The sequence below is a fragment of the Lissotriton vulgaris genome, chromosome 4_1, assembly GCF_964263255.1.
Source record: "Lissotriton vulgaris chromosome 4_1, aLisVul1.2, whole genome shotgun sequence".
NCBI classification, from domain to species: Eukaryota; Metazoa; Chordata; class Amphibia; order Caudata; family Salamandridae; genus Lissotriton; species Lissotriton vulgaris.
Genome location: NC_141691.1, coordinates 1,726,496,169 through 1,726,516,204, shown reverse-complemented (window position 1 = coordinate 1,726,516,204; position 20,036 = coordinate 1,726,496,169). Strand labels below are relative to the sequence as shown.

General features: G+C 42.9%; 1 protein-coding gene across 1 annotated transcript in view; it reads left to right on the top strand.

Annotated features, from left to right (window-relative positions):
- Positions 1-20,036, top strand: part of INTS8 (integrator complex subunit 8) — a 793,677-nt gene that overhangs the window by 238,355 nt on the left and 535,286 nt on the right. Inside the window, exon 13 of the mRNA XM_086966019.1 lies at positions 19,543-19,718. Coding sequence (XP_086822145.1) covers positions 19,543-19,718 — 176 coding nt within the window. The remainder of the gene's footprint in view (positions 1-19,542; positions 19,719-20,036) is intronic.

The following is a 20,036-nucleotide window of genomic DNA, read 5'->3' as shown; positions in this document are numbered from 1 at the left end:
GTTTTGCCTTCGTTTCTTTTCTAACAATAGAAGAATACTACGCCAAGTGTATATATGTGCTCTAGATAACAAGAGACTGTTTTTGGCAATATTGTTTTTGAAATCTTCCTTTCTCAGACCCTGAATGTTTCTCCTACTTCCTCCTCGCTTTATATTGAGCCCATAATGATGGGGTTCCCTCGAATTTTGGAGCACACAATAATGCTCATAGATTCGTATATGTTTGCCGTCTCATCCGGTCATAACACTGACCTATGTAACAGTTGATGTTGGTTTTTTCCACAGCATGGGAATTCCGAATGCTATTTTGAACTACACACAAATGGTGTGAGTGAGAACTTTCGAATTATATTCTTTTCTATGTTAGTCTGTTTATTTGTCACTTGTCCTGATGAAAGCTCCTTAGACCCTTGTCTGCCCAGCGAGCTGAAACATGTCGACACACCTTTTATAAAAGAAGATATGGTAGCTCAATAACTCGACTACCTACATATCAGAAACCCCTTTTTTAACAATAGTGCCTAACTATTTACATTAAATTTTCACTTTTTGATTAGACACTATTTTTTAGTCTATCTTTTGTGTTTTTTGATCTCTGGACACTTCTACAGATACCAGAAGTAGCCTCGGTGAGGCAGGCATTCAGCACGTCAATCGATCACCCAATGACTATGCTATGACTCCTGATGGGGCGGAAAAAAGATATAACGCAACGATAATACCAGGAAGTCTATGAGGGTTTTTGATATGTTTTGATCCTATTAAAATCTTTCTTTGCATCACACTTCAAAATGTAAAAGAATTTGCTTCATTTTTACTTTCCTAACTGTTTATTGTGTACAGTTCATTTACAGATTTTTACATGTTGTTGTGTTACAAAAAATTACATTAAGAATCAAAAGGAGAGGGAGGAAATGTACTGGAGCCAGTCCACTTCCCCTGGTGTATATGTTTTATCAAAGAGAACTAGCTCTGGAGTGGGTGCTACTAGCGTATGGTTGTTTTGGGAAGAAAACATATTAGGTTTATAGTAAAGCCCTCACTCCCCAACCTAGTTGGTGACATGCTTCAACATTGGACCCCACCCAAGGCACAGAGTGCACATTGGGTGTGCTACAACGCCTGGATACAGCGTAGCTGATATTGTGCTGTGAGAGTGTAGTGAGAAGGAGTGAGTGAATGTTAAAAAAGCTGTTCTAAGGGTCTCTTGGATGGAAAAGTTTATTTTAATCAATGGGCCCTTGGCAGTTGATAAAAACGAGAGGCGGATATTTAAGATGTCAGGTAACTCCAATATCCCAGTCGGTCAACATGTTTCCGCCATGCTCTCTTAGTGGTATGGCTTTCTTCAGGACCTATGTGTAGTGCAGAGTGAATGGCCTAAAAACGTGTTATTGGAAGACCATAAATGTGACATACGCGCTAAGGTGTGGTATGTGGTAGAGGAGGATTTCCTCTAATGACGCTTTCTCAGACAATATCCGGAAAATGCCCCATGAGTTCCATGTGGGGTCCCGACCTGTAGTCACACTTTTTGTGCTTTGTCAACGTCTAGGACCCTCCTTGATACCTGCTTCAGCCAAACATCAACTTCCTAATTTTGTCTGTTGATTCATCTGTGTGAGCATTACGAGTTCTTGCAGTTCTGTGCATTTGGAGAGACAGTTGATAAGTAAATCATGGATCAGCTGATTGTGCGTTGATCCAAAAAGAAAACTCTGGAACAGCTTTTAAGACAACACAATTTCTACATTGCAAGAGACTATAAATTCTGCCAAGTGTGCAGAATGTTCCATGAAATCCTTTAACACCATTAGGTTTCATACTGTTGCTAGTGAAGTTTCAGTATTGTCCAGTGATGATGGTTTGAAAGTCTTTAGTGCAAAAGAAAAGTTCACCAAGACTAAGCAATCAACTAATGTGAATCCAATTAGTAATTCTTTGAAGTTAGTTTGTAATCGCTATGGTTCAAAGACCCATATTCTTCACAATTCAAGTTTTGTGCGGCTAAAGGAAAGGGAAGTGTGGAATAGTTGGACATTTTGGTAGTGTGTTAATGTCTTTAGCTTATCAAAGAATTTAGTTTAAAAACACAATGATCCTGACAGTGATGATTGTGACAATGCTGTGCTCTGTGTAGTGGAAAATCTTCAGAGTGAGTGTGAAAATAAAAAGATGGAAATTGATGAATGTTTGGAAAGTGTTGGGGGTAAAGCAAGGTAAAAATCTTATGTGCGATCAAATTGTAGTTTCTAATAACACTACTGTTGACATTCAACCTTCTGTTCCTCGAGCGAGTGAAATTTCCATTGATAATAGACACGTCAGTTATTTCAGATTCTATTCCTCCATATACTATTTTATCAGGCGATTATTTTTACAAGCATTAGAGCAACAAAATCTTGAACCCAATGATGTAATAGTGTATGATTTTGGTGGTAAGGAAATAAATATGCTTGGGTATTTTATAGCAGAAATTCTAGTGCAGAATAGATCTGTTATTGTAAAAGTGTACCTAGCAAATCATGGTTTACATGCTTTGGGATGGCGTCATCAAGGAAAGTTTGGTATTACACTTAATCCCAATGTGAAGAATCCTGTTTGTTTCATAATCAGTACAAATTGTACATGAATGTGGGTTTGGCAGTGATAGCTTAGAACGGTTACTGAAGAAACATAAGGATCTGTTTCGGAAGGTACAGGTGAAACAGTTGGGATTTTCTCATCCCATTCAATTTAAGAATAATGCATCACCTGTTAGACATAAACTAAGACCATTCCATTGTCTGTGAGGAGTAAATGATCCCCAGTGTTAAAAAATGTGTGCAAAGAAGGTGTGATTGAGTCCGCCAAAGCGGCTGAATGGTTGTCTTTGATTGTTTTGGTTAAAAAGGTGATCTTTGGATATGTGTGGATTTACGTTTAGTTAAACAGATTTTGGTTGATATTCATCCTCTTCAGTGTATTCAGGACTTATTTTCAAAGTTGGAAGGTGCAAAGATGTTTACAACAATCGATCTTAAGGCGGAATATCTTCAGATTGAATTGACACTTGAGTCTTATCACATCACTACTTTTATTACTCCTGAGGACCCTTCAGATATACATCTATACCATTTGGACTGGCATCCACTGCATCTGTGTTTCTAAAACTCTTGTTATGTTTGTTTGGAAGAATAGATGGAGTGGTTGCATTCCAGGATGATATCCTGTTTTACAATGATTCAGAAGACAATCACTGCCAGCTACATTATAACTTGTATCCATTTTAAATGAAAAAGGGATGACAATTCGGCAAGATACGTGTAAAGACTTTGCCACTAAAGTACAATATTTGGGTCATTCTATTCCTAAGGAGGATATTTCACCTAAGAAAGATTTGTTGAAAGCCATTCAAGACATTCCTGTGTCCCTGTTAACAAAGACCAAGTCCGATCATTCTTAGGTTTAAGTGAATACTATTCCGGAATTGTACTAAAAAGTTGATATTTCCTTGCCATTCGGGTCATTACTTTAAAAAAGTGCTAAGTTTCAATGGTCTCTTGAACATGCAAATGTGTTTACCGTGTTAAAACAAAAAATTGTTGATTCACAACCACTGTCTCTTTTTTCGAATGCTGCACTGAGTGTTGTTACTGTTTATGCAAGTTCATTAGGTTTACGTGAAGTATTAGGTTAGATTAAAGGTAATGTGTAATGTACTGTTGATTTTGCATCTAGACCATTGAGAGAGGCTGAGTGTAAATATTCAACAATTGAACATGAACCGGTGCCTTGTGCGTGATTAGTGGAACGTTTTAAAATGTATTTTTGGGGCAAGCTGTTTCATTTGAGAATGGATCATAAACCGTTAATTCCTTTGTTATCCAATAATGGTGCTGGTAACGCTTCCTCTAAGTTGATAAGGCTTCTGGCTAAACAGTAGGAGTATAATTTTAAAATTGCATATCTACCGAGTGCACACAGTGTAAGAGCAGACTGCTAATCTAGATAGTCTGGAAATTGTGATTACTCAGATGCTAATGACAATATTGTTGAGTGTGTAGTAGCTAGTGTCAACAATGTTGTTTTGGACATGTTGGACAAATGTTATCAGAAAATAACTGGCTAGTGGCTTCTGTCAGGGATGAAATTCTGACTTCTTTGAAAGATTATATTGTTAATGTTTGGCCTTCAAAGAAGAATTTATTCAAAGAATTGCAAGTGTTTTGGAAAGTCAAAGATTAATGATCTATTGGGAATGAGTCTGTGATGAAGGGAGAATGTTTTGATCCTTCTGTAGATAATAGAAAGAAGTTAATATCTATTGCACATCTAGGTCATATTGGTCCATCGGGCACTATCAAGAAGATAAGGGAACTGTTTTGGTGGCCATTTATGGATGCTGATGTTATGCTCATCAAGAATTGTTCTTTGCATCAAAATTCTGATACGGTCTTGAAGTTGCAGAAAACTGATTTTGTCAAAAGATCATTACCAGAAGAACCTCGGAGAGAATTGGCTATTGATTTGTTGGGACCTTATGAAGGAGCTGAACAAGAAAAGTTATATGCTTTGGTTCCCTTTCATTATAGAGGGAGTTCAAGTGGATTGTGAAACCTAACACACATGACATGATTGTTTTTCTTCAGGAATGCTTTAGAGTAGAAGGATGTCCTGATTCTATTACTTCTCGTAATGGTGTACGGTTTACTTTGGTTAAGTTACAAGATTATTTTGCTAGCATTATATTTGCCAAAAATTAATGGCCTTGTGGAAAGGTTTAATAAGACTTTGGTTCAAGGAATTCAATTGGCAATAAACGCAATAATAGACGTCAAATATCATGTTGCTAAATTGATTTGCTCATACCACTGTACTCGTAAATGTGCCTCCCAGTTTACTCTTTTCTTATTACTTAAAGGTAGAAGACCCAGGTAGGGTTTGAATCCCATTCCATTGAAAAATAAACATCCCATTGTTGGCTTGAAGGAGGTTTACAATGAAGCTAAGGTGAATTTAATTTTTAATGAGAACAATGGACCTATAATGGTCTTGTCATGCTGTGCATGCTGTAACCCAAATTGGTGATTGGGTTACATTTAAGCTGCCTTGGCATGTTTCTAAAGGTACTTCTAAGTTTTCAAAACCTTTGAAAATGTTGTAAATGGGTAAAACATCAGCACTTTTAAACAATGTATCTTGGTGGAGTTCTACAAAGGTGGTTTGAATGAATAAAAAGGTTTGTTCTGAGATTGTTGAATTGTCTAGTTCTGAATTTTCTAGTGAGTCACGTGCAAGTCACATGATGGGTGGTAATGGTAAATCTTTCATTTTCTTCTGATGTTGATTGAGGTGTTCTTTATCAATTGAATCTAATACATTTTCTTTTTCAACTTTGAATACTATTCATAATTCTTAAGTTATCAGTACTAAGCTTTCAAGGAACGTGAAGATGCTGAAAAAATGCAATGATTTTGTCATGTATTAGTTTGATTGTAATTTTGTTTTGCTTTCTTTTTGTTTTATTTTCTATTTGTATAAAGAAAAGGAGGTGTTTACTATTCATGGTTCATTAGAATTCAGTATTTTAAGCATTCTATCTTTCTCAATGGTTGTTTGTCTTTCAGTTTAAATGGCATTCCACATTCTTTAGGACTTGGGTGTTACTCCTGTGTTTTTGGGTGTTCAAATAAACACCGTAATTGAAGCTTATCTTTTTGGATCGCATTACTACATGGTGCAGTCAGGTGTACATGTCTAGTGATACATTATTTAATAAATGTATGAATGACAGTGGGTCAAAGAATACTGAATTCATTCTCTATAGGCGGATGCCACTGATAAAGGGGGAAATTTGTATTTCCGTCCTAACCTACTGGTGTTAATGAAATAATTACTACTAGGATCTTGCAAATTCAGTGGAAATTGTTTTAATGTCTGGACTAAGTACACTGTATGACTATTGGTCATTTCTGTGGAATACTATTTTTAAATGTCAGTTGAATTACAATCACAGTTCATGCTATACAGAGTAGTTCACCAGCATCACTGTTTCCTATGTAAATGTGGTGGTATTTACCCTAATAGAACTAAACTCTGCCTTAGATGCCTCCAGGATGTGGGCAATTTAGTTTTTTGACAAGGTGCAAAACAAGTGAACCACTGCGAGTACTGTTTCAGTGGTTAGTACTTAAAACTTGGTATTCTTTCATATTTGTGGGTAAGTCTGATGTAATCTTCTCTTTTCATGTTTGTGAGTGAACAACAGGACTGTTATGAACGCATGTTCTATCATCTGCAGGTGCATCTGTTAGGTACTCTATTGTAATTTTAATCGTAATTTTTTATTTTCACACATTCTTATTGTGCATTGAAGCCTGGTCTGACAGTATGTAACATGCTACATATTTCTTATCTCTAATGAGTTTAATTGATAATACGTAGAGATAAGCATTAATGAAATGTGTGAATGTCTAATTAGAGCAGTGTATAAAACAATACCTAAAATTACATTATAAAAGGTCAATGGTGGAGGTTTGCCAAGCCTCCACCATTTCTCATGTTATTGTTATTGTTATTGTTATTGTTATTGTTATTTTAATTTTATACCGCGCCTAATCACCTGCAGGTCTCTAAGCGCCAGGAAAAGATGGTACAGGACAACAACATAACAAAGTCAGAGCAAAGAGCAGCATTCCGGTTATGCTATGCTCAGGCTTCTCCTAAACAATAGCGTTTTTAAGCTCTTTCGGAATCTTAGGAGGTTTCCTTCCTCGCGCAACCCTGTTTGTGGTACCTGCCAATTTTCTGGTTCATAGTGGAATCATTTGCTCTGTGCGTCTTATTTATAGTTTTTAGAGCGAGTTTTCCATTGTAGGTCTTGCTTTAGAAAACTCAGAACTTCCCTAAGTTGCAATTAGTGATCTGGCTATGGTAGTTGTATTCCAGTTGCATTTTCAATTGATTGACTTTCAAGCCACCAATTTACATGGGATCTCCTCTTGTGAGTAAGCATATTGCTGTGTGAGCTAGTTCATAATGCTTCTATGTCAAAGTCCTTGGTTGCGAAGTTTTACACTCTCCAAGATGAGCCATTACTAGTCCTGGGGAGATATTTCTGTTCATCTAGCAAAGCAGTGTCATCTTAAGGATTTGTGAGGCCCTAGCAAGACATTTTTGGAGGGCCCCTTTTTGGAACAACTTTGACTTTTACTACCAAACAAACTTTCAGGTGGGTGTCTGTGCACTAGTAATTGAACGAAATACGCCATCTCCTTGACAGGACTATGGGGTGGATTGGCTGCCCCAGAAGCCGACACACCCACTTCTTTAGTCCAAAGTGTTCCTCAGAGCCCTTGTCTACCACAAAGAGAGGCTGAGGAGTCTCCTTCTCTGTTCCTGGTCTTTGTGGCGCAGACATTGCCCTCCCACTGCACCTCCTCTGTCTGGTTTTGGGAGAGGGAGTGATCCTCCACATATCCGGGTCGACAGATTAGCTTGATGTCTGATGACGAGAAACTGGCACCATTTTCTCGACCCATGCTTTCTCAGCACTATCAAAAAATGTTCCTTGATGGATGGATGGTTTTGAGCCTTGCTGGATATTGGAGCATCTATTTGATTTGCATTGCATGTAGCTTAATCGTCACCTCAGCAAAGGTTCTCCGTTGCTGCTGGACCCAAGCAGTATAGTCTGGAAAAATCATAAATTTGGTTGCCTGGAGAAGGACACATACTTGTGTGCAGGCCTCTAGGAGAATTACATCCCGGTCTATGTAATTCAGTAGCCTCAGGATAATGGGGCACCAAAAAGCCGCTTCTTACTAAGGGTCCTATGTGCTTTCTCTTTTTTTTGTTTTTTTTTAAAAAACTTTATTGTCCACGCAAATATAGTTACACGTATGGGCCTACAACCACAGGGGCCGGCCGCTAGACAAGGCAATAGCAATCAACATTCACCACAATTCCGTCGCCAGCATCCTAGAGGTACGGCAGCATTGCAGGATAATGTTCGTAGCAGCTCAGGATGGAGCCAGGATACAGTAGTATTTTATGTTTTATAAAAGAAAAAAGAAAAGAAACAAAACAAGTCTCAAGGCAAAAGATATTGATCATGAAGTTGCGCTTGTACAGGGGGGAGCCTCAATTGCGAGATGAAGAAATTGTTGCAAACAGTGGAGTTGGTCAGGGGGTGGGGGGACAGTGGGGAGATAAAAAAAAACAATAATAAATAAGAATTGGACAAGGAATGCCGGATCAGGGGGAGAGGGAGGTGTCTGGAGTGTCCTCGAACGGGGGTGTACATATGTTGCCTCAATAGGTGTTCCACTGACTCCAGATTGCAGTCCACGCCCTAGGCTTGCCCCTAGCCAAATACACAGTCTTCTCTCTGAACATACACCAATCCATATTTTCCTTCCATACTGACACGTTGGGCGGCCGTCGGGAACCCCACAGCTGCGCAATATCTCTCTTTGCAATCATGTTTCCAAGGGCCGCCCACCGAGTCTGGGCAACGTTGTAATCATTCGGCTCCCACACATTCAACAAACATCTCCGGGCCTCAGGCAGCAAAGCAATCCCGGTGACACACTCCATCACAGCATGCACTCGATTCCAAAATTCGGCCACCTCCCGGCATTCCCAAATGATATGGAGGAAAGTAGCACTCAATCCACAGCCACGCTTGCATAACCCATCCGTAGAAAAACCCATGGAGACCAACCGAGGACTAGTGACATATACACGATGGAGGATCTTAAGCTGGACGAGGCGGAGACGAGCGGGAATGGCCACCTCCTTAGGGGAAGACAGTGCGGACTGCCAGTCTTCATCATCCAGTTCCAGCCCGTCTCCGGTCCAGGCCTCCCTGAGGCGTACGAGGAGATCCGCCCGATTGTTAATCAATTTTTATATATTAGTGAGATCGTACTATCAGGCAGATGACTGTCGAGTATACCATCCTCCAACGGGGAGGACTCAGGGATGTTAGGATCGGAGGCGAAGACCGCGGTCAAGGCATGACGAACCTGCGCATACCTAAAAAAACTCCCTGTCACTCAGTTCATATTCAGTCTTCAATGTCTTAAAAGTCTTGAGGATTCAGAAAAGGGGGTGGTGATGAACAGAGTGTCTGAATTAAGCAGACCACTCTTACCCAGTCCAAAGATCAGGGCTTGATCCATCACCGTTATTTATCTCACTGCACCATCCCAGCTCAGAACCTGGCTATATGCAAATCAGTCTGTCCCTGGCCCAGTGCATCATGGGAACAGGGCAGACTAAACTAACAAGCCAATTCTTCACCAGAAAGGAGACAAGCTACCGGGGACCGGTTTCTGGCATTTCAGTAAAAGTCTTGACAGCACCCTTAGCCCAAAGGTCACCCACTCTACTAATTCCGATCATGTCCCATTTCTCAAAACCTTTCGTTGTCCAGAGGCATCCCAATCTCTCCGACGCATACAATGGAGTTGCACGTGTCAATCGGTCCTTCCAACCCAAGGCAGCAGTTGCGTCACACCAGACTCGCACAGCAATCTTAGTAGGTCCTGTTAAATTTCTCCCTGCTCCCTTAGAATAGAGCGCCCTGTTCTAATTCCCACCCGGCAACTAGTGCTTATCTATTTCAAATGCCGGGTTTGGGCTGGGTGCATACGTAGCGTGATTAATCGCGCTTAACTGGGACGCCCAGGAATACCGCCTGATATCCGGGAGTGCCATGCCCTGTCATACCAGAGGAGGGTTAGCTTAGCGAGAGCGATTCTTGCGCGCCCATCCCAGGTAAGCCTCCTCTGTAAGCTTTCCACCTCCCGGAAGAAACTCGCCGGGATGGTGTCGAGCGAGTTCTGAAGTGCATACAAAAACCGTGGCAGGGACATCATTTTAAAGAGCGCGGCACGACCGAGCGGCGATAATGGCAATTTACGCCAATGAACCACGTCAAGCTTCAGCCTCTGGAGAGGGGGGAGCAAATTACGCTCATAACGAGCAACAGGGTCCAACGATATAAAGATCCCCATATATTTGAATCCCGTGTGTGAAACCTGAATGGGAAATCTACGCGGCAGGGGGGGAAGACCACCCGAAATCACATAAACACTTAGTACAGTTAATCACTAGACCTGAATTCTTGCCGAACGAGGTAAGAACATCGAACAAGACGTTAAGCGATTTTCGGGGGGAAATGAGGTATAAGAGGATGTCGTCCGCATAAAGCGAGATCCGGTCCTCAAAATCGGGAGTCCACTGAATACCTTTTATCGAAGGCTCCCAGCGGAGCCAAGGTGCGAGGGGTTCCAAGTCTAGTGCAAAAAGCAAGGGAGACAGTGGGCACCCCTGTCTCGTACCTCTCCCAAGGGTGAAGGAATTAGACACCCGGCCGTTAACGACCACCTGAGCCAGAGGTTCCTTGTATAGCAATTGCACCCACCCAATAAAGTCCGATCCAAAACCAAATTTCTCGAGGGCGGCCCAAAGATAAGGCCATTCAGTAGTATCAAAGGCCATTGTGGCGTCCAAGGAAGCCAAGATGGCCGACTCCTGAAGTGACCCTGCCCTCGCGAGAACACCATGCAAGCGCCGCACGTTGAGTGCGGTGCGGGATAAAACCATATTGGTCCGGATGGATTAGGTCAGCAATCATCGTGATCAACCGGTTAGCCAAAACTTTAGCTAGAATTTTTGGTTCATCGTTCAACAAAGAGATGGGCCTGTACGAGGAGCAACGATCCCGAGGCTTACCCTCCTTGGGAATCACAACAATTGTAGCCAAGCGCTGATCACAAGGGAGGGTGCCAAGGTCTCGCGATTCCATGAACATGTTTCGGAGATATGGTGCAATTGTATCAGGGCGCAATTTATATAATTCGATGGGCAAACCATTCGGGCCCATGGCCTTGCCAGAGCAAACAGAGCGAATAGCGACCGCACTCTCATCCGCAGACAAAGGAGCTTCCATCAGATCACGGTCCTCCTCCGATAAGCACGGCAACGTGATATCACGTAGCAGCAGATGGGAGTCTTCCTCATCCCTATCAGACACCGGGGAATACACAATACGAAAATAGTCCGCAAAACACTCAACAATCTCACTCGGTTCAGTCACACATTCATCATTTAAATTCCGAATCACGGGAACCACACGATTCGCCCTTTTTTTCTTATCCAGCCACGCAATCAACTTACCAGCCTTGTCCCCGACATCATACAACCTGCCCTGTTGCTCCCTGTGCATTGTTTTGGCAGCATCCGTGACAAGGGACTTATCCAGCTGCTTTAGACCAAGGGCGTGGAGTTTATCATGGGTAACACCTAATTCTATGTCATTCTCCAGTTCGACGGTAAGTGTCAGCAAACCTTCGTCTGCAAAATGTTATCCTTTTTGGGCAGGATGGGCGACAGGATAGTTGAGTTTGGGCAGGGAGGCCGGCAGAGCCGAGCTACCGTGCGGCCATCACGATGTCGAGCTTGGCTCCTCCCCCCAGGTGACTACTATTTTTAACTATGTACTGGCCTGCGTTGTACAGGGAGTATACCTCACCTCTCCTGGAACCTTGCTCAGGATAAAATGAGGCCCGCTCTGTAAAAGGTAAAGGAGGGGATGAAAGAGAAGCAGTAGGCTAAAGTAACCTAGTCTTCTACTGACTACCTTGACTGATACCCTTCAAATCTTAACACCTTTTAGAGCGTTTGCCAGGTCTTAAACAGAAGGAGAACAAAACCCTATCCCGGGGAAAAGTCCCAAGCACCCATCTCAGTCTATACATTACTTCTTAAGAGCAATAAATGTATCTGCTCTCGGGTTTTTACTAAGCAAAGTGGATAAATTGATGGTAAAAAGTGCTAACGGTAGAGGAGACATAACGGAGACCCCATCTTCAAATAAAGCATTAAAGTCACCACAACTATCTACTCTCTCTATCCTAAGTTGTAACTTTCGCGCTAAAAAACGCCTTTTGCAGTAGCCATACCACAAGTAGCCCACGCCTCACATGTCCGTCGTTGCCTCGTAGCTTGAAAGTGAGCTCAGGGGGAGGCAACGAGGACAGGAGTGTGGCCTTTTAAAAAGGGTGTATAAAGGGGAGGAGCCCTCCTCGGTGCGTTTGCATTTGTCCAGAATGATGAAATAACGTCATATGTTACATACCCCCAATGTCGAACACGCGCTGTTTACAACTCACAATCGCCTCTTGTTTATCAGGCGGGGAGACGGTGTTCTCTGTAGCCTGATCCGAGTGAAAACGCGGCCAAACCCTTCTCGCGAGAGCGACGTGCCGGACTACAAAAATGCGTCATAACGCGAACCCTTGTAGTTCTAAGGCCAGCTCTAGACAAACTGCCGGATTAATGCAAAAACAAACGGATTGCCCGATCTATTTTGCAAAACCAAGCTCACTGTATCTTTGTACCAGTATAATATGAGGGACGTGTGGCTGACAAGGTGTGCCTACCAAAAGGTGACACCATAAACCCCATTTTAGTAGTTCTGATCTACTATCAGTTCCCAAAAACGTTATTGAACCCTGTCAAAACGTGTGGCCAACAAAGCATATCTCATGGGGCAAAACACCATCGTCGCTGCTGTCCAAACACAGAACTTAATTGATTGAAAAAATAGTACAGTGAACAGGCGATGAACCAGTCCTCTGTTGACGACAAATAGGATGTGTGGAGTTAAAAGACATGCCGAAATCATTATGTGTTTGCGCAGTAACGTGGAAAACGTACTACCCCCATTGATACACAGCCCAGTCACCCGACGGATGGGTATCCACCAAGGAGAAATAAGCAGTGTACCAATTGTAAATAATTCATCCTGCCATGCTTGTATGCAAAATTAGAAGCCTTGGAAAACCCTTAGAAATCAATTCAGGACCGCCCACGGGATCTCGTCATTGAGTCCACTAGTGTCAGTGGTCAGTTTGTAGACCCATTTTTGTTCTTTGAGAAAAAGAAACCTAGAGATGTCAGCTACATGTGACGCAACATATGGTTTCTCTAAAACTGTCCATGTGAAATCAGTCTCTTGGTGATTGCGCTCTACGAAGTGTTTGGACAATTTTGATACTGTTTTTCTGCACCTAAATACACTCTTGTGCTTGAGTATTCTTGTGCGTACCTTCCTTGTGGTCATCCCATCATATTTCATGTTGCACGAACATGTGAGTTGATAAATTAGAATCGTGCTGTTACAGTTGGTGAACTGTTTTTGCACCACGGACGGCCAGTGCCAATGTCTACCTCAAGGGAACGGGCAGTCTGTGGGCAAACTGAGCAAGCACCACAAGGGTGGTGCCCTGTTACAGCTGGGAGATCCCATAGTGTGCCAATAGGTCTATTCGGTACATCTTTGGGTCGAGTGTGGACCAATTGGTCACGGAGGCTAGTTGACCTCTTAAAAGCGAATAAGGGAGACTCAATTTTGTTGTTGCTAGCATTCAAGAGCTTCCAATGTTGCCTGACTATCTGTTGTATTGTGTTGGACTTGGTGTTAAAAGTGCTAACAAAGGTGATACGTTCTGACAGTGGTTTAGGCACCGGAGGATCAAGTAGACTTGAGCGATTATTGTTGGAGGCACGTTTGAGAGAGCGTTTAATTAGTTTCTTCGGATATTGTCTTTCAGAGAGTTGATGACATAAGCATGTTTAGAAAAAGTCTCTCACTCTGAGCAATTGCGCCTCACTCGGAGAAACTGCCCATAGGGCGAATTATCTCTAAGGGCTTTGGGGTGCTGGCTCTGGTATAGCAGAAGGGAGTTCCTGGCCATTGGTTTGCGAAATACCACACTCTGTAACCCTGACTCAGTGGCATAGAGAGGTCTAAGAAGGAGATCCTGTCTTAATTGATCTCCACTGTAAATCGCAAAAATTGGTTTTGCATGTTGAGCCAATGGTGAAACAAGAGGATTGACTCACGGTCTCCTCTCCAAAATACCAAGATGTCGTATATATACCTCTTCCACCACTTAATATAAGGGTGGAAGGGGTTGGTTGGCGTCAGGACGTGTTGTTGCTCGAAGGTATGGACATACAGATTTGCCAAGCTTGGGGCGAAAATGCTGCCCATACTGGTCCCCGAGGTCTGAAGGTAGACCGTGTCCTCATATTTGAAAAAATTGTCTTTCATTGCTAGCTTGGCCAAGGCCATGATAAAGGGAACCGGCTTGATGGAATCCAGCTCGGTATGGCTCAAGATATTTCGGATGGTATCCAGAGTCTCGTCCGGAGGTATTGACGTGTACAAGGACTCCACGTCGAACGAGACCAGATGGTCTGTCTCGATGTTATACTCAATCTCAGGTATGGCTCGCAACACATCAGTAGTATCTTTGAGATATGTTGGCATGGTTTGGACCAGGGGCCTCAGAAAGTGATCCACAAAGGCAGATAATGGCTCCAGAAGAGAGCCTAGACCTGATATAATTGGTCTGCCCGTATACTTCTTGTGAAAGAGCTTAATGCCATCACTCACAGTGAAGCCAGCCGATACAGAGAGGGAGAGAGAATTTTAACAAACACAAAAGGTTGTGGTTAACACCAGACCAAATTAGGAGCCCTATTATTAAAGAAAGTCTCAAAAGTGCACCCTTGGTATATGTCCTTGCATTAAGTGCATCTGTATGGCTTGCATAAATTTACAAGAATTTATAGAAGTAGAGCAAGAAATGTACTCCTAGAAAATATTTGTGAACTGCAGTTTATCATGAGCGAATATGCATGTGTAGATTTGCTCATGCGAAAAGCCGAGTGCATGGTCATTTTCCCATCAGCCACTTTTTTCCCAACTCTAGAAGAAGGTTTACGTCTGCCATTGTCAGGAGTAAATTTCCAACATTTGTCAGTATGGCAAAAGATTAGAGAAGAGTTGTTGAAAACCCTTAAAACATGCAAGTTAGTAGATTTGCACAGACTTAAAGGGCATTCCAACCCTGAAACAATTGCTAACCACTACCTTCAGTCCGAGTATGTAGATCTGCGGAAACGTGGCAACATAAAGGGATTGCTAGTATGCAAAAACTACTATGGTATGAGCCCTGGCATAATCAGAGAGGCTATATAAGAGCTCTTATATAATGAGATTGCTCCCATAATTTGTCGCCGAACCACATGGCACCAAAAGGACAAGTGGATTTTGTTACAGGACAAGTAGCTTTATGAAGCAACTTGCCCCATGGACAAGTAGATATTTTAATAAATTCCACACCCCTGCGGTTAATTCTACTACTGCCTGATGTTTTGTCTCTTGTATTCCCGTGTTCTACATCCTCTTGCTCATCCATCACAGCCTATTTGGTTCAATTGTGTCCGATATTTGGTGCCTCCTCCTTGCTGTGAAGCCGGTTTTCCAAACCAGTTAGGAATGAGACTGATCAAAGCAAGGAGAAATTACTGTAATAATTTTTAGGTCTCGGCTAGAAGCGAGCGAAGCTCGCTCTCCAGAGACCTTATTGTTAGCGGCTCAGCTTCCCAGGAGGACAGCACTGGCCGCGCGCGGCGATTAGTTAAGGCCACGCGCACGAGAACGCGCTCACGGCCAGGTGCTGTCCTCCTCGAAAGCTGCCTCCCTTCCCCGTGCAGGGCGGGCCGCCGCGCTGCCTGCGGCGACCCGGAAGCATTGACGGCCAAACCGGAAGTAGGTGCTGTCCTGCAGAGCACCGCTTTTCAACTCTCTGCTCCTCATTGCCGGAGACGGCTTTTCTTCCGTAGCAGCGTGTTTAACTAAAAGAAAATCTTCCCCTTTGCCCTACCAGCCCAAATCATAAGTGCTCCTCTCTGTGCCTCTGGCAACGTTTTTTTGATTGAAGGAACAACTCTTCATGCGACTAAGGACCCCCACCTCTGTGTACATGAAGAACACTGACTTTCCTTCAGCACCCCAACAGTACCACTTCCTGTACAGCACGGAATGTACCTCATTAACACAACTGTTAGGCCTGACTGTCCCGGTGTCCCAGTGAAGCACTGAGACTGCAGTAAAGGAACGGTCAGTCAAACTCCAAGATACCCTGTCTGTGCCCAAGAATCACCATGAGCATGCTACACTCTACACCAGCCTAGCGCCTTCGATAGACAGACTCCACGGCACGCACAATCCACCCACTCCAACTGCAGGACCTACACTCCACGTCCACCAGTGTGCTCGATTGCTCGGAGAGCCCAGCCTAGCCCAAAACTTTGTCCGGCAGTATAGCAAACTTTGGCGTTGCAGAAGCAAAAATGGAACAGACTAAAGCAATCAAGCACCCTGAAAGCCACACACAGTGAAAATGATATGTGTAGAGAGGAGACAACAATAGCAAAGGTAACTTGCTACGACAGTTTTGCTGCTTATTCTGAAGCCCAGAGACAATACCAGATTTGTTTCTTTGCCTAGTAATATAGACTATTTTTGTCATTTTCTATTATGTAATAAACAGTTCACAATTCGAGGAAAATATGCGTAAATTAACTATACGTTTTGAACAGATACAATTCCTCAACATTGTTGGATATAATAAAACAATAAACGTATGATGTATTTATTGAACTTATTCACAATTAGAAACAGGATTTTCTTTAAGAGAACACCACACATAACAATTCCAAGATGGCCGCGACTCGACCGTCTATTGAGTAGAGACAGCGCCAGGCTTTTCGCTGTCAAATTTGGGGGTACTATTTAATTCAAAACACAATGCACGTTCCATAAATTATTATAGACTATTACAATCAAATAGAAAACATTTAATGAACCACTGCAGATATAGTGACTTCTATTAGAACTGAATTTGTGAGTGCAGAGTAGTGAGTGCAGAGTAGTGAGTGCAGAGTAGTGAGTGCAGAGTAGTGAGTGCAGAGTAGTGAGTGCAGAGTAGTGAGTGCAGATTGCAGAGTAGTGCGTGCAGAGTAGTGCGTGCAGAGTAGTGCGTGCAGAGTAGCGCGTGCAGAGTAGTGAGTGCAGAGTAGTGAGTGCAGAGTAGTGAGTAGTGAGTGCAGAGTAGTGAGTGCAGAGTAGTGAGTGCAGAGTAGTGAGTAGCGAGTGCAGAGTAGTGAGTAGTGAGTGGTGAGTAGTGAGTAGTGAGTAGTGAGTGCAGAGTAGTGAGTAGTGAGTAGTGAGTAGTGAGTGCAGAGTAGTGAGTAGTGAGTGCAGAGTAGTGAGTAGTGAGTGCAGAGTAGTGAGTAGTGAGTGCAGAGTAGTGAGTGCAGAGTAGTGAGTGCAGAGTAGTGAGTGCAGAGTAGTGAGTGCAGAGTAGTGAGTGCAGAGTAGTGAGTGCAGAGTAGTGAGTGCAGAGTAGTGAGTGCAGAGTAGTGAGTGCAGAGTAGTGAGTGCAGAGTAGTGAGTGCAGAGTAGTGAGTGCAGAGTAGTGAGTGCAGAGTAGTGAGTAGTGAGTGCAGAGTGCAGAGTAGTGAGTGCAGAGTGCAGAGTAGTGAGTGCAGAGTGCAGAGTAGTGAGTGCAGAGTAGTGAGTGCAGAGTAGTGAGTGCAGAGTAGTGAGTGCAGAGTAGTGAGTGCAGAGTAGTGAGTGCAGAGTAGTGAGTGCAGAGTAGTGAGTGCAGAGTAGTGAGTGCAGAGTAGTGAGTGCAGAGTAGTGAGTGCAGAGTAGTGAGTGCAGAGTAGTGAGTGCAGAGTAGTGAGTGCAGAGTAGTGAGTGCAGAGTAGTGAGTAGTGAGTGCAGAGTAGTGAGTGCAGAGTAGTGAGTAGTGAGTGCAGAGTAGTGAGTAGTGAGTGCAGAGTAGTGAGTGCAGAGTAGTGAGTGCAGAGTAGTGAGTGCAGAGTAGTGAGTGCAGAGCAGTGAGTGCAGAGCAGTGAGTGCAGAGCAGTGAGTGCAGAGCAGTGAGTGCAGAGCAGTGAGTGCAGAGTAGTGAGTGCAGAGTAGTGAGTAGTGAGTGCAGAGTAGTGAGTAGTGAGTGCAGAGTAGTGAGTAGTGAGTGCAGAGTAGTGAGTAGTGAGTGCAGAGTAGTGAGTAGTGAGTGCAGAGTAGTGAGTAGTGAGTGCAGAGTAGTGAGTAGTGAGTGCAGAGTAGTGAGTAGTGAGTGCAGAGTAGTGAGTGCAGAGTAGTGAGTGCAGAGTAGTGAGTGCAGAGTAGTGAGTGCAGAGTAGTGAGTGCAGAGTAGTGAGTGCAGAGTAGTGAGTGCAGAGTAGTGAGTGCAGAGTAGTGAGTGCAGAGTAGTGAGTAGTGAGTGCAGAGTAGTGAGTAGTGAGTGCAGAGTAGTGAGTAGTGAGTGCAGAGTAGTGAGTGCAGAGTAGTGAGTGCAGAGTAGTGAGTGCAGAGTAGTGAGTGCAGAGTAGTGAGTGCAGAGTAGTGAGTAGTGAGTGCAGAGTGCAGAGTAGTGAGTGCAGAGTGCAGAGTAGTGAGTGCAGAGTAGTGAGTGCAGAGTAGTGAGTGCAGAGTAGTGAGTGCAGAGTAGTGAGTGCAGAGTAGTGAGTGCAGAGTAGTGAGTGCAGAGTAGTGAGTGCGTAGAGTAGTGAGTGCGTAGAGTAGTGAGTGCGTAGAGTAGTGAGTGCAGAGTGAGTGTGCAGAGCAGTGAGTGCAGGTGCATAGTGGTGTGTGCTGTTGAGTGCAGAGTGGTGTGTGCTGTTGAGTGCAGAGTGGTGTGTGCTGTTGAGTGCAGAGTGCTGTGTATTGGCAATGTAAATGACAATGCCATTTATTTATTATTTAAAGAAAAAAAAGAAATGTCATGAGCAATGCCAATAGCTCCACCTTTAATGATGCCGAGACCATTGCATTGTAAATGCTTGTTTACTTTGTTTTTGCTGTCCCTGCATTACACCACCCACCGAGCAATGACCTTAAATGTCCATGTCTAGCAACTGAGTATTGTGGGGGTGATGCCTAAATGTATGAGTCTCATAGGTGCAAAGGAAATCTTGCTTTAGGGGGTGCCAACATTCTTTTAAGGGGATAGTGTTGTATTAGATTCTTTTTTACCTGTTCTACATGCAGGACTGTTGGTTCCCAACCAGATGTCTTCGAAAGAGAGCTAAGACCGAGAGTTTGAGTATCACAATGAAAGCAATTGTTCCTGTTTTCACTAGAGTTAGTTGATATTTGAGTTTGACCTGTATTTACTCAATCCTTAGTATCCTCTGCCATAAGTTGCTTCAGGAGTGCGGTGACTACTAACAGTCATGCTTTTATGTCTTCTGTTTTATACATATAAGCTTCTTAACATGCCTGCCTTAAACAAACAATGCATATCTTCTTGTCCCACTTGAAGGTTTTTTCCACAATTGTTTTCTCTAATGTCACTGGAAAGCTTCTGGAAAGCTTCCAGGGCAAAAATGAAAGGGTATCTGATGTATAATCTATGAACAAGTGTGATGGCTCACGTGCACTACATACCGTACATTTGTCTGATTTTGTTTTCTGATGTATGGGTATTAGTGTTGGGGTCCCGGTATTAAAATATTGATATTTGCAAAGATGAGGAATTTCGGCGTTTAAGTATTGACGTATACAAATTATTAGAATGCTAGGAGAAATAAATACTAGAGTCAAACCATTCCTTCCAAAGATGCCATCCTGTTTGAATTGCCTTCTTAATGTATTAAAAATGCCATTTTCTTTTGTTTCAGAAATTTGTGTTTGAGTTTGGAAGATCTGCAGTTTGTTTTCATGATTTCTTCACATGATCTCTTCATAAAGCTTCTAAAAGACGACGAAAGGAAGTTACTGCTTGACCAGATGAGGAAACGATCACCTCGAGTTAATCTGTGCACCAAACCTGTCACTTCTTTTTATGATATTCCAGGTTGGTCTACTGTATTTTTTTATTCCTTTACTTTCTGTAAAAATGCTTTCTAGCATAGTTTGTTCTGCTTGTTTCGTTGAGCATCTTTACCATATTAATTTGCAAAATACTTTCCTAACACTCCAGTTGTGTTCACCCGTTTCACATCCGTGTAGTGTGAATCTTCAAATACTACTGTGTTACCAGAAATGGAAATGTCACTTATGGAAGTAATGTACACAGTCTTGAGTAGAAAGGGAAGCAAAACTGTGCAAACAGGTTTAAAGATTCAGCTGACCACCTTATATCTTACCTTGACAACTCTCTGCGAGCATTTGC